At 45.0% G+C, this 17580-nt stretch overlaps 1 protein-coding gene across 48 annotated transcripts in view; it reads left to right on the top strand.

Moving 5' to 3' along the window:
- Positions 1-17580, top strand: part of CLASP2 (cytoplasmic linker associated protein 2) — a 1795600-nt gene that overhangs the window by 1537334 nt on the left and 240686 nt on the right. For all 48 annotated transcript variants that reach the window (XM_086964693.1, XM_086964694.1, XM_086964709.1 and 45 more), the window contains one exon: positions 9188-9294. In XM_086964693.1, coding sequence (XP_086820819.1) covers positions 9188-9294 — 107 coding nt within the window. The remainder of the gene's footprint in view (positions 1-9187; positions 9295-17580) is intronic.

Raw genomic sequence — 17580 nt, 5'->3', positions numbered from 1 at the left:
ATTGAACCCTGGTCCCGGGCTGACCTCTGCTTCCAGGTCTGCCTCCTCTAACCAGTGAGCCACACTTCTCTCTATCAAGGTCAGCGGCCTGGACTGGGCTTATCTTCGAAGTGTGGGCCTCACAGAGGTGTAGACCAGGGTTTTCAGGAAGCAAATCTTGGGAGGAGTAGAGTTGCTGTAAAAATCCTTAAATGCCTATTGATCTGAGTGTCTGTGGTATATTCAATACATTGTGTGCCTAGATTGGTATGTGTTGTCATATGCTGTCTGTGTGATCACAGTTTATTGACCAACAGGCAACCACATTTATTCCCCCTATGTAATATGAATGTTGGAGGTGGAGTGCAGCATATTCTGCCCCATCAAGGCCCAATCCAGCCAGCTGTTGCCTTGCAGCTTTTGTCACCAAACCCTGGGTGCCCCAATGTTCTTATGAATGCATTCACGTTCCTGAATTTGACTAGTCAAAGATTCCCTTTTATCCTGGTGAATCTTATTGTCAGCAGCCGATATGGCAATGAATGCGTCTCAAATACCTACTTGCAGGGTTTCCTATAGTGTTGCTATAGAAACGTCAGGTTTATCGTTGAACCTGAGAAAGTCAACATTAGCCTCCTCGATCTGTTCAACCACCTCAGTGTGGTGTAGAAGAGTGTCACAGAGCTACCAGTGTCTGGGCAGTGGAGGGGCCAGGGGGAAAGCCAGTTTTAGAAAGACCGCTGCATGGTCAGATAGTGAACAGGCTCTATCTCAGCAGCAAGGACAGCTTGTATTTGAGGGTCCCTAAAAAATCATCAAGGCAAGCGTATGTTTTATGGGCATGGGAGTACAAGGTATAATCCCATGTATTGGGGTACTGGTGGCCCCAAATGTCCGTCAAACCCATCTTCCGCAGCCATAATGCCCCAGTGCCTGACAGAGCCCTGGTCTGACCAAGCCGCTGAGCAGAACTGCCTGTGTTGATGTTAAAAACCCGATTAAGGTCTCCCCCTATAAGAACCCCATGGACCAGGGACGACGAGACCTCTGCGATCGCTTGGTGCAGAAACTATTCCTGTCTATCGTTGGGGACATAAATCGACTCGAGTGAACGTATAGTCCCCAACTGTGATGGAGTAAGCAAGTAAACCGCACCTTATCACTGCCTGTTTGGGTCCTATATTGCCCCATAAGAGCTCAACTCTAAAGTTGCAACTTCAGCCATTTTTAAGGGGCCAGAAGAAAAAAATAAAGTGGAAATGCTTGAACGCAAGCGGGCGCAATCCTCCGCCAATAGGTGTGTTTCTTGAAGCAAGCATAAGTGGGCACCCACGTTGTCCAAATAGGACATTACAGTTCTGTGTTTAACTGGATTATTCAGCCCCTTCAAATTAAGTGTGAGGATTCACAACGTCTGGGTCATATCAAGGTGTGGGAATAAAATCTATGGTACCATTTTGATGCAAATACTCTTAAGAGATGACAGAACATGCAGAGTAAGGAACAAGAGCCCAGGAAAGCGCCCATATATATAGCAACTAAAGATCATCAATCGTAGGTTTCCCCTTGTACAACAAAGTGAGAAAGCAATGTAACAAAACATGATAATCAATAAGAGATTGTCCAATGGTATGGAACAATGTAACATGGTCTCAATTCCCATAGGGACCAAAGGAGGAGCTTATAGTGGCTCAAAAGAAACATCCCCCACCCCGACCAGTAGCCTGCATACTTGCTAAGCTGCAGTGCAGCCCAGATCAGGACTCCTCTAATGCTACAGAGTCTCCAGATAGGGCTTCAAGGACTGCCTGACATTCTTTTGCCATTGTTTCTAAGGCAAGGCGGAGTGCCCCAAAGCATCTTGTACCCCCTCGCATTTGTCGTCTGGATCCTCTCTGCTGGCGCTGTGGGCGGGAATTTTTGTTGAATTGTCCTCTATACCAAGACGACCACAAGCCTCCTTCAAGGAGCTTGTCCGATGAATTTTACCTTGTATACAAAAGATCATATGAAAGGGATGGCCCCAGTTATGAGAGATACCCTGGTTTTGAAAGAGGTTAGTCACCAGGCGGAAAGATCCTCTTTTTTGGAGGCTCTAAATCCTGATACAAAGTCGGGAATTGGCCCTTGAATTGTATGGGGTGCTGGCTTTTTGCTGCCTTGAGTATGTGCTCTTTCAATGTATAATCGTTGACACATGCTAGTATATCTACCTGGGGAGCCGAGCCCGTACTCTTTGGGACCACTCTATGGACTCTTTCTAGTTTGATCTCCGTATCAGAGGAGACCAGTAGAATTGAACAAAAAATGTCCACAACAATTTGATTGATGTCAGAGCCCTCTGCATCAGAGGAAATGCCTTTGATACGTACGTTGTTACACCTTGATCTGTTCTCAAGGTCTTCGGTGTGTTCCTGTAAGTCCAGGTTCTGATCTCTGAGGCGTAGTAGCTCCTGCTGCAGTTGTTCGATCTCCTCCCCTCCGGTCTCATGATCCTCCAATGAAGATACCCTGTCTCCCAAGCGGTCTACTGTCTGCCACATTTCTTTCAGCCCAGCTGACAGGTATTTTTGGAGAAGTTGGAAATCTTCCCTGAGAGAAGCAAAAAGAGCCTCCAGGTAAGGTCGAGTAATCTGGGCATCAGCTTCCCCACTCTCCAACAAAGATTCTATGCTTTTTGACAGAGGATTATCAGGTTGTTGGTGAACTCCGGCATTAACCAGCATGTCCTTCACCGTGCAGTCTTTTTTCCCCAGCCTGTGGCCATGATGTATTAAAAGAGACTTGCTGTGATAAAATGGGGGGGAGCAAAGTTTGCCAAGTTTCAGGGCGCTTTCAATTCAGCGAGACTCAGCCCCGGGCAGAAGTCGTAAAAACAAGGGTGCAGCTACTGTAGGTTTGGCTCCAGAAATATCCAGTTAGTGAAGTGACGGGGAAAGAACATCCCAAATGGTTAAAGAAGGCGAGTGGTTCTTGTACTTCAGAGCTGCAGGTTCTGAAATGGTGCACGGAGCCTCAGCCTGAGCCCGACACAGATGTGTCACTAAAGAGCTGCCCAGTCAAGCTGGAATGGGCGGAGCCCCGCTCAAGGTCCAAGCCACCACCACCAGGAACACAAAATTTTACTTAGACTCCAGAGCCACAAGGGTCGGTACATATGGGGTGCTGCGCTTGATGAAATCAGGGAGACGTAGATCACACCAGGAGGGCAGTCCAGTGCCAAAACAGCAAGTCTCGCTTCTTTGGGTTGAGAGGCTCCAGGCTCAGGCTGAGATGCAGCGATGAACAGTCAAAAGGCCCAGCAGGCCACTCTGCAATTCCCCAGTGTTCAACCTCGGTGTCCCCTAAGACCCCAACCCTCGATCCAAACTCAGGCCTCCAGCTGCTGTCCGCCCCAGCCCCTGCACCACAGCCACTCTCACCTCAGGGGTTCAGCAGTAGCTCATAGTCAACAGGCCAAACTGCCCTCACAGAGCACAATTCTTCAGTCTGCCCCACAGCAGGAGGGAAACCAGGCCGCACCCTGTCTCCTCTGCACACGCTGCTTTCTCACTCTAGCACAGAGGGTGACGAACGCCAGCCTCCCGTCTCCAGAGCTCAGGCCCAGCCCCGGTCATCAATGTCAAGGCAGGCCAACAGCTTCAAGTGCTGGACTGCACAGCCGTCCTGAGCAGGTCACAGGAACAAGGGCCTCTGCCCCAGCGAGGGCTGCTCCATGGGTGGAGGGGAATCAAGGCAGCCTTCCTCTGGGGACCCTGTCTAGCCAGTGCCTCTCTGCTTTTCTGAACCGGAATGTCCACTCCCCTGCCTGCACCCGCATCTTCACCAAAAACCGCATGGGGAGCGCAGGTCTTGTACGCTCTCGGCAAGGGCCTACCTCCAGGCAACTATAGTGCCATTCAGAGATATTGCGTATGTAGTCAACGGAAGCGGCTGCTCTCTGCGGAGTTTCAATGCCAGCAGCCACCTTTTATCTCCTTCCCTATAGAGCCTCTGCTTGTAATGCTTAAATGTATACTTGTCTAGTCTGTCCCATATATCCACTACGTGCCTATGCAATTCCTGCTCCCTTCTGTAGATGCCTGTTTGAGATTGGTCCCCAGCCTGCAGCGAGGCCAGTACATCCTCCTCTCTGCCGAGCTCTTGCTGTAGCTGCCTACGCACTCTTCAGCTAAAGCCCATACAAGTACCCCTCAAGACCGCTTTTAGAGCCTCCCATTCCATCGCCCTACTAGTTATGGTACCCCAGTTGACCTTTTTTATAATCTGACAATGCTTATGAGAGTGCCTCCTACCGACCAGGTCCTCCAGGATGTCATCTGGCTTTCTGCAGGACTGAGCCTCTTGCCCGGAGGCTTCCCACTCCACGACACAGCTGACCGAAGAGTGATCTGACCAAATATGCACCAGGTGAGTCACTTCTATGTCTTCCACCCACAAGATGTCCACCACCAATATCCTAGCCAGTCTATTATAAGTTGTATATGTGGCTAGATGACAGGTGTACACCCGCTGCGTCGGATTGCTCATCTGCTAAATAGTGTCAAAGCCTAGGTTCCGCATCACTCCGCTAAGCACCTTTGTCATTTAAGGTTTGGTACCCACCCTAGGTGGCGCCCTGTCAAAGTCTGCATTCAGTATACAATACCTTTTTCCAGGCATACGTGTTCAAAATGGTCAGATCACGTCCATCCAGTGTCACCCTCAACAGGACAAATCGACTACCAACATCGGCCTCCAAAAGCGCTTTGGTGCCTCATAAAGGGTAGTACGCTATATATAAATTCAATTACAATATAAGTAAGGGAGAAAGGGACCCCGTGCAACCCAGAACAACCTGCCCCTGTGGTACATTGAAAATGAGGAGTGGAACACCTGTCCTTGCTGCGTTATTCTTTGGGTGGGGTGCTAAGGTGTGGTATACTGAGTGAAGCTGCTTGCCAGATTCTAACGAGCTGGCTCATCCTTGCCCATGTTTCCCTTAAGGATCTATCCCCCTACCTCCCGTCCTCTGACATAACAGGCTCCATCTATCACCTAGGTCATCGGGAGCATGGCGCCAAAGCTACCTCCGCAGGGTCACCAACTCCAATCAGCCAACAACCCACTGTCATAGAGCCAGTCAGTGCGAACCAACCCTCCTCCTTTATGGGGCCCCACAAAACCCACCGTTCCTAGGTGCAGTGTCACTCCTCACAATCCGGGCTCCCACCATAGTTGGGCCACCTCACGTCTTGCAGAATCACATTGGGTGGGACGAGCCGAGATAGGTGCAGAGCAAAGTGTGCCCCAAGAAGCCCCAACATGTTCTCAAAGGTAGTGGGACACCACTGGGTTCCCAATCACATTCTCTGTAATCCGGCTGCAGTGATGACTGGCAGTGTCTCCCATCCCTAGGAAGAGCCGGTGGTGAACTCCAGAGCCAGGTTCCACAATAGTACCTTCCTGGCAGGCAGCTTGATTGGGTAGTCCGTGTCCGGGACAAGGAAGTCCACACTGGGCCACTAGCGCATCAATGAGCACACCCCCCACCCCACAGGCAGCTAGACTCTAAGCAGGCAATGGAGAAGTAGCAGGCTAGGTTATGATGAGCCCCACCTGGGCTAACCAAGCAGCGTGACCTGAGCCCTGCAGGAAATTTTGCATCTGATGGGGCTATCAGAGGCATGCTCCCTGACCCAGTCCAGTATAAAGCAGCTAGGTTTCTGAGGGATCATTGCAGGTGTTGCCCTGTACCACCCTCCCCCACACTACAGCCTACAGGTCCACCAGTTTAGGGCCACTGCAGGACCCCAAGGCCAGGATGTGCAGATTTGTTACAACATACCCAGGAGGAGCACTTGGAAGTGTAGGGGCAGTGTGACCTAGGGACTCTGTCTCAGCCTTTGCTGAGGTGCCACACGCAACACACCACTGCTTACTGTACCACAATCAGCTGGCTCATGATGAAGACTGGGCCCCACATGTCCCCTCCTGCAACAATTCCTGGCCCCAGCAGTCACCAGCCTGCGCCCGTAACAGCAGGATCTCAGCCGGCCTGCAAGGTCGCTTCCTTGATGCCGCCAACAGAGCGCCGCAGCGGGCCAGCCCCTCTCCAATGTCCTCTGCAACTGAAGTTATAGGCTCATGGGTCCTCCAGGAGAGGACCGATTCTTTCCTGCCCCAGTGTCTGCGACTAGGTGAGTGCTCATGGGGCCTTGCTGCGAGCTGAGGAGAAACCGGGCTGAAGCCTCAACACTGGCGCCCCTGAGCGTCTACTGATATCAGCAGCACCACTGCAGGGCCTCCTCGCCCTTCTTCTAGCGTCGTTGCGACCCTATACCAGCTTGTGGGCAAGTAGCACCGATTAGAGATTCCACTATGGCTGTCCGGCGTCACTCTCAACACTGAAGGCCGTGGCTTATACTCTACCGCAAGGCTTGCTTGATTCACATAGGCCGGGACCCTCCACAGCAGGCTTTCATCAAGTGTTGACAGTATTCAGATGCCCCACAATGACAATGTCAAAAGGGACGACTCTGTTTGTCACGTTAATAACTGGACCATGCAGGATTCAAGAGGATTAATACAATGACTGGCTGAGAGCTGTAGGGCTCACGTCATGTCCGCCATGTTGCTTTTCCACGCCGGATTAGCAGATGTAGACTTGATTTGCACCTAGGAATGCATTTGTTAGCTGGTATGTTTTGTAAGATCTAATGACCGCTCAACCGAATTGATTGGTTTTTAATAGTACTGGTATGCTCTCCATTTGCACTTGCACTTTACATCAGATCATGGATGATGCACAAACTGTAGTATTTTATGAACTGTGCTTAAGTTTTAAGTATGATTTGCTGTAAATATCAACGTTTTAATTGTTATGCATAAATTGCTGACAATAAACTTTTGACTTTGACTATGTTCACGAAGGAGTATTGCCTGACAGTCAGTTTCACAGGGAGGGTCATTTTGCCTGCTTGGTTCTGCAAGACTTTCTAGTTCAAGTCTATCTACAGACCCACCTCCAAATAGGTATTGCTTTGTTATCTATTCAAAAGATGAGGATTCTGCGACTAGAAGATGAGTAGAACAAGTTACTTATCTTCAGTAACACTCTATCTGGTAAAGACTCTATCCAGCTGCATGTTCCTCACCGACCCTCCCATGCTCCCTGTTCCGTGGTTGGACTCTCTCCATTAATAAGATCCCAACTCTAGGAATCTGCACACTGTCTACCAATTAGCTTTTGCACTCTGCGTCTAGAGTCGTGCATGATCTCTAAAGCAACTGACGTCTGTGCCCGGGAGTGGCACCATAAAGCCCGCACATAATTTCTGGAGGGACTCTGCGTCAGTCAGGAGTAGCAAGGCACCACCGTCCGGTACCAGAGGGAATGCTGAAAAGTTTCCAGATCCAGTCTGACACCACAGGAAAATTAAAAAGGTGAGAAATCTGTGGCTAGATAGTCTCTACCAGAAATTGCGTTACCGAGGGTAGGTAACTTGTTCCATAGGAATTTGAAATGGCCAAGTTGAAGTCCAGAACATCATTCCTATGATGGGACCTAAAAGAGCTATGCGTAAACAAATACCCTGAAACATCAATTACCTTAATCAGTTTTGTAAAGGGTGTCCCAGAATTGCTCTAAAGCAATGTTTGATATTGATAAACTCGTACAAGAAACTTTTACTTCAAGTTAGTTACTGCAAAAGAGGGTTTCCACAGGTTACTGATTCACAGAGTAGATTTACATTCTCACACAAGGCTACTGAATGTTAGCTTTTTTTTGTTTAATCATTAAAAAATGAAATGCTTGCTTTATTGTAACAATTTCTCATGTCATGTTGTACTGTAATAATAATATGAAATGCATTATTTGCAGTGTTGTAATAAATGTGTAAAGGATCATTTATAATTGCTTTATATGATATAATGTATAATCTGAAAATGTATGTTATCATCAGTTATTTATACCCAAATATCATTAGATATTGCTTTTTAGATACCCAACCATTGCTGAGAATGTTCCACAGTGGTGCTAGTTGAATTATGATGGGGCTAAATATTCCAAAGTGTTAACCAACAGTAATATATTCCTTGTCCACCTGGAATGGGTTCTTCTCGATTTTGGTGCAAGCCCATGAGTTGTGATGTCTGATGCTGAAGTAAGTCAGGCTGCTCCTTATTCCAGGTGGTAACCCGGAGTGCCCTGAAAATTGCTCAAGGTGCTACTGCTTCAGAAAGTTATATGTACGTCTCAGGTTCTTGAACTTATTGCTCATCCCACCATGCCAGTAATTCCTGCATCTCGTGCTTGTGCAGTCCCATTGTGATTACCAATAATCCACTTAGTGCCCAGAATTTGTCATTGTTGTCTTCCTACTAACCAGCAGCAGCATAGTGCAATCTGTAAAGTCTGGGCTATGGCAGGGTTTCCAACAAGCATCATACAGTGGTGCAATTTAAAATAACTAGAACCCGACACAAATATCTTTAGGGGCCTCTAAGATTCCAGCTTTCCACAGATATAGGAAGCCTTTAAGCTGGAGTAAAAGCACTCTGATGTATTGGGAATCTTTTCTCAATAAAGAGAAGATTCAAACCGGGAATACATTGAAAGCTTCTTTCACATTGCATGCACAGAATCAGCAATGCTGCTGCTTTAATGTATGCTATGTGGAAGATGCCTTACAGTGCTGCCTAATTTTGGGGGTGGGTGGACGTGCTTCATAGGCCCCACTAAAAACACTGTCTTTACTCACCCAGATGCTTACAGTATTTTAATACTTACTGATACCCCCCTGTGACCCAACTCTCCCCACAGTTGAGGAAGGATATCCCTCATCTGGGCTGCCAGGTTAGTTTGATGAGGGCACACTGGACATGCCAGGCAGGGAAAGGTGCCAGCTCCTCTCTTTTCATTGGCAGGGTGCAGCCCACACTAGTCTCTTCTAGCCTCCATGAAAAATTCAAGGTAGTGTGGCTGCCTAGCCAAGCTCCACTGCGTTGACCCTTACCTTTTAATTCATGTAGCATTCCCTCCACCATTAGTCCTTGTAGTATTTTGCCTTGTACACATTTTCTAGATTAAGTGGTAGCTGAAATGTGTCTCAATGAGTTATTAATGTCCTATGAAATGCCTCTTTATATTTGAAATCTAGTTAAAGTTCATAAAAAATATTGATCTTTGTAAATATATTTTTATATTTGTTTTACTCTTTTAAAGGTTTCAACTGGTAGTCCTTTAACAAGACCAACTCCACGTTCACCAGCTAGCTGGGCCAGTCCACTCACTTCTCCAACGAACACATCTCTGAATACTGCATCTCTTAGGTAAGAAAGTGCATCTGGTTCAGTGAGAATCATCTTCATCTTCACAACAACTTAGTGCCAGTTTACCTGTTTCTCAAAATTCTACTGACATTGTAGTGTATTCCTGGAAAACGTTTAAAAAAAACAAATGGATCCTTTACACCTGCTTTATTTCTTTATGTTGGATGGATTTGAATTTTTAGAGGCAGAAAGTTGTGTTTTGTGACACAGGGAGAGTTTGGTACAAGCTGATTTGATATGAGACTTATTGGTGGGTAAAGATACAGCACCTTTCAGCTGGAGAAGCCACATGTCAACTGGCAAATCTGTGTTGAGTACTGTCCCAATACGGAAAGCCAACTGTACTGAATAGGTAGTTTTTTAAAAAAAAATTTACAGGCCAGGTTCAGCATTCAAGGCACACAAGAATCCGTAGAAGGTTTGGAATTAAATACAAAGTGACACCACAAGTAGACTTAGTTAAGCTCAGTATCGACCTACACCAGGATTCTCCAGTGTCGGTCCTGGAGGGTCAGATCCATGCCAGATTTTTAAGATAACTACTTTTTTTCTAAATGTGAATAAGCTAAAAATCTGTCATGGATCTCACCCTCTAGGACCGACATTGGAGAACCCCGAGTAAACCTATGAGAATCCTCACTCACAATATGAAACAGGAGGAACATTAAAATACAGTTTGAATAAGGAGGGAAATTAATATTAAGTGTGAACAAAAAGGAAACTGAAGGCCCTAGCGCCATCTGGGCCGAGAATCCACCGATTCACACATTTATGGTGCTTAAGAGCTCTAATCCTTAGCATTTGGCGATCAGATAGAACATCACAATGTAGAAATTACTATGTGCCTTTGTCATAGGTTCCCCAGCTTAGATATCCCTCGGAAGGTAGCTCAGTGAGTCCATGCCACAACTATGTGGTGCAAGCCCTCTAACCCAAAAGCCCACACCCAAAAGTGTAATGTTAATCTAAAACCACTAAAACTGGGGTGCAGTTTGGCATGTGTACTAAAGGTCTCAAATGTTACATGGAGTCCAGTGACCTCCTGGCTACATTGAGAGTGGTAGGGGTACCAATAGCTTATGTTGGGCACGTCAGTTGACCTTGTTCTGTTATTTAGGTGGCGATACACATAAATGGCCCTACCACCCTCTCCAATCCCTGTCCCAACCCATAGTGCAGCAAGCTCTAGACCTATTCCAGTTGAGAAAACAAAAGACATTGCTCTCCTCCAGTAATTCTGAAAATATCAGGTCCAAAAGGAAAAGCAGTCCTAGTAAGCAAAGAAAGTAAAGAAAAGCCATGTTGACAGAGTACTCTGCACAATGCAGTATGTATACCACAGGAATACAAGGCATATATATCTGTTTTGGGCCGCAAAACATAACTTCTTAAGATAATAGCACAGCTTCTGTTTGTTCCCAGAATAAAAGACGCTCCTTTCCCCATAAACATACTTCACAGAAAATTGCACCCAAACATCATGTACCCTATCTACACAAGGTTTATATCTGTGTGTTGACCTGGATGCCCAGCATGTGGTTACTGGCATCCAGTAATAGACATATTCTATAATTTGTAGTCACCGGATGGATTGTAACTATCAGATAAGGGCACAACTGTTAGTCTAGTTTCAGCTAGGATTGGAGTAACTAGTCCGCTAAGTATTCCCTAGATTAGTTCTAGTGTGTCAAGTGAGGGACTCAACAGACTTACCATCTTATCGAGAATCCTGTTGCTTAACATTTTCACGTGAAGCAGCAGGTGTCTATCTGAAGGGCCACTAAATGCAGTATACTAAAACCGCCCAGGAAGCACAAGAATCTAAGAAAGAAATTGTCAAGCAAACTGACTCTCACAAATGCTGGACCAGATTAAATAAGGACTGGATCTAGATGAAGCAGAGTTCCAGTAGATGGAGCAGGATTCCAGGAGGTGGAGCAGGATTCCAGGAGGTGGGAGCATGGTTCCAGGATCAAGTTACCAGGAGGTAGAAACCCACCTCCACAGTTACCAGAGTATTTGGGATCCACCTAATAGTAGGCTCAGACTATTTAAATAGGGCAAAATGAAAAGTTTAAAGGTGGAAGAAGCAGAAAGTGGCATGCAGAAAATAATTACCTTCTGATAGATTGGTATACTGCCATTAGTAGAGAATATAAAGGAAGGTACACCAATTCATTTAATGTGACTCAAAATAAAATGGCTTGTTTCAAGGAAGGCAGCATGAAGACATTAGAATTCATGTTGGTGACTCAAGAAGCCTGGTGCTGATCGGAAACAAACACCAAGTCAAGGAAACCTTGATTCCTTATAGTGTTGAGTGAGAGTTAGCCATTGCATTCTGTTTCCATGACCTGTGCTGAACCTCCATGTTTCTTACCTGCCATCCAAACAATGACACTAGAACCTGTCTATCTTGGGTGTGAAGATGGTGAGAAGAAATGTTCTGGTTCTGTGTCTTTGAAGTATGGAGTGTGGCATTGTCCCTAGTCGGAACGCAGCGACAGTGACTGCGTGTTATGACGTAATGGGTGTTTTGTTCTAGGGGCCGTTATGCTGGATCAGGAACACTCATTTGAGTCACTTGTCCAACCAGCACCTGGTTCTTTAGGATTGGGTAGTGAACATGACTGCTGTGTGTAATTGACAAATATTACAAATGACATGGAGCTTAATAAATACTCGCATGAGTCTAGATCATAATTAAGGAAAACACGGTAAGCTAAAAACATTAGGGACTTGGGGGCACAGCTCTACTAACCCATGCAAAACTTTCATTCCAGTATTGTACTATTAGTGTCTGATGTATTTGTAGGTATCGCTGGTGCCAAGCGCTTTGCATTTACTGCAGATCTTCAACAGGAAGGAGTGGAATACTTTTAACCTCCATTTTGTCTCCTTGTGCTTCTCATGTTCTTACCCAATATGGCTGGCTAGTTTTGCCCAGTTGTCAGACCTTTCTAAAGGTGAAACTTGGTAGTCTTTGGAAAAAAGGTTGTGATTTAACTTATTGGAGTTAGGTGCCTTTCATCTTGCTTTGGCGACCTTCCTGCTGTTCCTCAGAGCAGGATTTAACAGACAGCAGGGCAAACGTGCTCTAAGAGCAGAACAGGGGATAAATGAGCGGTATGCAAACTGTTCAGCATTGATAGACTTGTGATTTTGGGCTATAAGGCATGGCATAAGCATCTCCAAAGCCTACTTAAAGGGGAAAAAGAGGAAGCTACTTTCAGACGTTAATCAACTATTGCTGGTGAATTACCCTGAAGTACTGAACTGAATTTCTCACCTTCGTCAACCCCTCACTTAGACTTATTTTTGTTTCATCTGAATTGCAGATTCACTCAATTGTGTCTGAAGGAGTTTTTTCCCAACAATACCTGAGGGATTAGTTCTCCGGCCCATTGGAGGTCTTTGTCCCCTGTGAGAACCGAGTATCCACACTTTAGGAGCCTGAAGCTAACTCTAAAAGATTGGTTATTGCCTGGAAAGCTCATGGTTGTAGTTGCCAGGAGACCTTTCATAAAATTTGTATGTGCTAGTAGGTAAAAAGAGTTTATTAACTGTCGTAAAGCGTGATTGTTGACTCCTGTACCTTATTTTGTCCCAGTGGTGGTGGAGTTTGTGATCTCTCTAGTCGAAGATGATTTTTAGGTTGCCTGAAAGAGATTCTCAGTTCAGGAATGTGCAAGATTTTTGAAAGGTCTCACTAATTCCCTTCTGAGTTTTGAAGTGGGATATCAATTTACTGTGGCAATTGTTTGGATGGGGCTCCCATTCCTTTCTTGAACTTTTTGATATTAAAGATAATGGGCCATATGTAGGTAATACATGTTTTGCGATTTTTAGCGAATCGCAATTAGAGAATCGCAAAACTCAATGTAGGTAGGATTAGCAAAATATTTTGCGAATCCCACCTATTCCTTATTTGCGAATTGAGATTCGCAAATAAGGAATACCTTCCCATTCATTCCTATGGACCCATAGGAATGCATGGGAAGACATTCTCAATTTGCGATTCTCAATTAAAGAATCGCAAATTGAGAATGCAATTTCAGGGTTGCAAGGGTGTCAATAGGACACCCTTTTGAACCCCTGAAATAAACATGTCTGCACATGTGGCGCGCATACATGTGCTATGGGCATGTATGTGCGCCACATGGCACTTTGAAAAATGCAAAAAAGTGATTTTTTCACAGAAATCACAAATTAATACCAACCTTTGGTTGGTGGTAATTTGCGATTCCTTAAGCATAAAATTGCACAACTTGGGTGCTACCTACATTGCATTTAAGAAATTGCAATTTGGAATTCCTTAAATGCATTTGCAAAATAAGGAATCGCAAATTTTGCGATTCCTTATTTTGCGTGTGGGTGTTTCTGTGCTACATAGCACACTGCACAAATTGCGATCGCAAATGTAGAAATTCTGAGAATTTCTGCATTTGCGATCGCATTTGGGCTACCTACATATGGCCAATGTTCCTAATTTTGTTTATTTCTGTGCATTTATGCAGCTTAGCAAGTTGCAGAATCAGAAGAAATAAAATGAAATTAGAGCAAAAGGTTACTTACAATAATTATGTCTTTTCAGATAGATATTCTTTCTTCCCATGAGTTGCTTAGTTCACTTAAAACATTCCCTCTTTTGATGATGGTAAATGATTCTGGCCCTGTAGTGGTTAGTGTAGAATATACACATGGAGACCAGGTAATGCTTTTTGTTCAAAGCAGCATCACTTTCAATGACTAATCTACAGATAATACAGAATGCTGCTTCTTAATTGGGAGTATTAAAAACATTTCCAGATCTGGCCTGGGAATACTTATATAAGTCAGTAATATACTGGAAGACATTGTTTTAGGGAAATGTACTACAGAAGGTTGAATAACCTTTCCTTGTCATGCGGTTACTGCCTTCTTGGACTGGCACCGCTGTCATTCCTAAATCAGACAATATTAGGTGGGCAATCTTGGTGTTGTAACATTTGTTGTCCACTTCGCTCTCAAGTTTAATTGTTAATTGTTTTTTTGTTTTGCTTTTTTGCATTTTGAGATAGGAACCTCAGTTGAGAGAGTATTGTCTGTTCTGGGATGGTAAATGTTGGAAATGACCATCTTTTGCGTGGCGTTCCCCCAGGTTTTTACCTTCTGTAACAGAACCTGTTTTTGTTTGCCATAGGACTCTGTGCTCTTTACCTCCACTAGCCAGTGGAAAAGTGTGTGTGCTCTCCCCTTTAAGCATGGAAAGATTGTTATACTCTTAAATGCCACCTCTAATTAATTTACTTATAAGTACCCAGTATACGGTACTGCGTGTGCCTAGGGCCGGTACATTAAATGCTACAAGTGGGATGCAGCACTCATTGTGCAACCCACTAAAGTAGCGCTGTAAAACACGTTTCAGGCCTGTTCTTGGAAACATTGTGTGTAGTTTTAAACTGCCACTTCAATCTGCTCAAACCTTTTGCCAGGTTTAAACATTACCTTTTAGTACTTACAAGTCACCCCTAAGTTAGGCCCTAAATGCCCATATGGCAAGTCGATTGGTACTTAAAAGTAGGATATGTATATTTAAAGTTTTACATGTCATGGCAGTGAAAAACACTTCCCGGCATGACCAGAAACAGCACTCTACATATCACAAGGAAAGAGAGTGCCTTAAGCACCAGGCCAGAGGAAAAATGAGGCATGTGGACTTAAGCTTAATTTTCTTTCTTAATTTTGAGCATGATAGTAAGCAGAGGCAACAACTATAGGTCCTGAGGAAGGCCGCTACACCTCTGTTGAGGATTTTAGGTTGAAACATGTCGACCCAACATTTCCTTTGATACAGAAGCAGGTGCTTCAACTGCTCCTTAGCCACCTCGAGCTCAGTCAAATCTCTCGGAATAAGCATTGACCAAAACATCAGCCTTTCTCCCCACATAAAAAACGCAGCTAAAGGCACTCTCTTTTCCCTACTTCACCTCAAGAAAATCAAACCCTTCATTCCTGTTGATGACTTTAAATCTGTTGTTCAGTCATTACTTCTCTCAAGATTAGACTATGGTAACGCCTTGTTCTTCGGAACACCCATAGTCCACCTAGCCCCTATCAAGTCTGTCCTGAACCTCGCGGCCAGACTTATTTACGATTGCAAGAGGTTCAATCACATCTCCCCCATCCTCAAAGATCTCCAGTGGCTTCCCTTCGAAGGCAGATCCATCTATAAGACCGCCTGCATTACTCATGAAGCCTTGCATCTACAAACCCCACTGTATCTCTCACAAACACTTCACAAAGCGGGCTGCTCTAGAGAAATGAGGAGCACCAATGCTCTCATACTGGTACCTCCCTTGGTTAATAGGAAATCTATCCAATCACCCTCTTTCTCCGTTAATGCACCTACCATCTGGAACTCTCTCTCCAAAGATCTACTTTGCAACCACACATACTTCAGCTTCAAAAGAGATCTCAAGCGACACCTTCTCTTCAAATACTGGGGTCCTTAATCCTGTCACCTTACAGTTGTCTCACAACCTGCCCATTATGGTGCTATGTTTCTCACCGCATTATTCCTGACCTTCTACCCCGTCTCTCTCGCTCACTTACACCTCCATTCTCCTTCTACCAGCTCTCATATATTCACTGCATACTACTAAATGCTATCTCCTCTCCCTTCTCCCTCCCCGGCTCCACCCTACCCCCATACCTTCCCCCCACGACCCCTGACCAACCACGTTTGCACAGCTATCCAATTCCTGGTTATGGACTAAATGTTACTTCTTATTTCCTTGTCTATGTATTTATTGTTCTTTACATTTTGCTCATGTATTTTTCTTTTTCTTTTTGTACGAATGTAATACTGCATTGTGTTTCCACTTCCATCCCCTTTAAAGCGCTCTGATACCCTTGGGTCTAGCCAGAGCTATATAAAAAAGTTTAAATAAATAAATAAGGTGATATATTATTTCCTGCTTTATCTTGTTTTAAAACCTGGCATGGGGACGCACTAATAAAGGTATGTTTTAGTCCGCCATCTAGTGTTGGGCTCAGACGATTACAAGTGATTTTTGTTCTAAGAAGTTTTCTTCGAGTCACAAGGAAGTGTGACTCCTCCTCTTGGGAATACTGCACATCATCATCAACCCCATCTTCAGATATTTTTTTTTCCACCGTCTTGTTAGGATGTAGAATCTTGTGCTCCGGTTCGAGAACTCATTTGAGTCGTTTATTCCCATTCAACTGTATTGTCTATAACGTTCTACTTTGCGTCTCGCACAACCTTTCCAAAGAGGGTCTTCAACTCTCTTCCTCTGCCCTTGGGCAGTGCCCAGCCAGGCAAAGACATCGCCATTTCCACACTCACTCATAATAATGTGCTAATGGAACTCACTCTGTTCCGTTTCTGTCCGAATTGCCACTCAAAATACCCTCATACTGACCAATATCCCTTTTGTAACTTATGCCTTCCGCCCGAGCTGCTTCGAGAAGACGCCGGTGAGGCCTGCAAATCCTTGCAGTCCAAAAAGACCCTTCGGGATCGACATGCAAGACGACAGGAAATGCAGCATAAGCAAGCGAATGATGTCCCAGACATCTTCGGTCATCAAGAAGAGGAAGAAGAAGCTTCAGCGTCACAAGAGGAATCACTCTCCATCCATGATTCCGAGTCCCAATCCGAGGAGATCTCGAACGTTCTACAGTCAGCACAAAAGCAACGGACAGTGAGTACCTCTGCCCCTGAACCTAAACCCAAACTGTCTGTTTCTACCGAAAAACCTGCTCATGGGCCACCACTGCACGTAAGCCATGGCGCACACCGGAAATATGGCTCCGAAAGTTCGACCTACAGCAGGGGCTTCCACCTCATCGATATCGGAGGCCATAGTATCTCGATCTTCGGTCTCAGCACCGAAACAAAGACTATACATTTCAGAACCGAACATTCCTTTTTCAAAATCGAAGCTCCTACCACCAAAATTCTTTGTTTTAGGTCCAAAGCCATCTCCAGGGCCAATTCTCAAGCAATTTTTACTAAAGCTTGTTCCGAAATAAGACATTGCAAATTTAGACTGGCACAAAGAAAATTACAATTCAGCCACCAAAACAACATACTTTTCAGAAGCAGTTGAGTTTTGAAGAAACATTGGACATTCCTGTTCAACCTGTAAAGAAGAGGAGGAAGGATGATCCCACTTTACCACTACCACAAACGCCTCCTCCTACACCTACACCACCACCACCACACTCACCACATTTATCTGAGGCAGGTAACATATCCACTCAGTCTACAGTAGGGAA

The sequence above is a fragment of the Lissotriton vulgaris genome, chromosome 4_1 (genome assembly GCF_964263255.1).
Source record: "Lissotriton vulgaris chromosome 4_1, aLisVul1.2, whole genome shotgun sequence".
NCBI classification, from domain to species: Eukaryota; Metazoa; Chordata; class Amphibia; order Caudata; family Salamandridae; genus Lissotriton; species Lissotriton vulgaris.
This window is presented reverse-complemented; position numbering and strand designations above follow the sequence as displayed.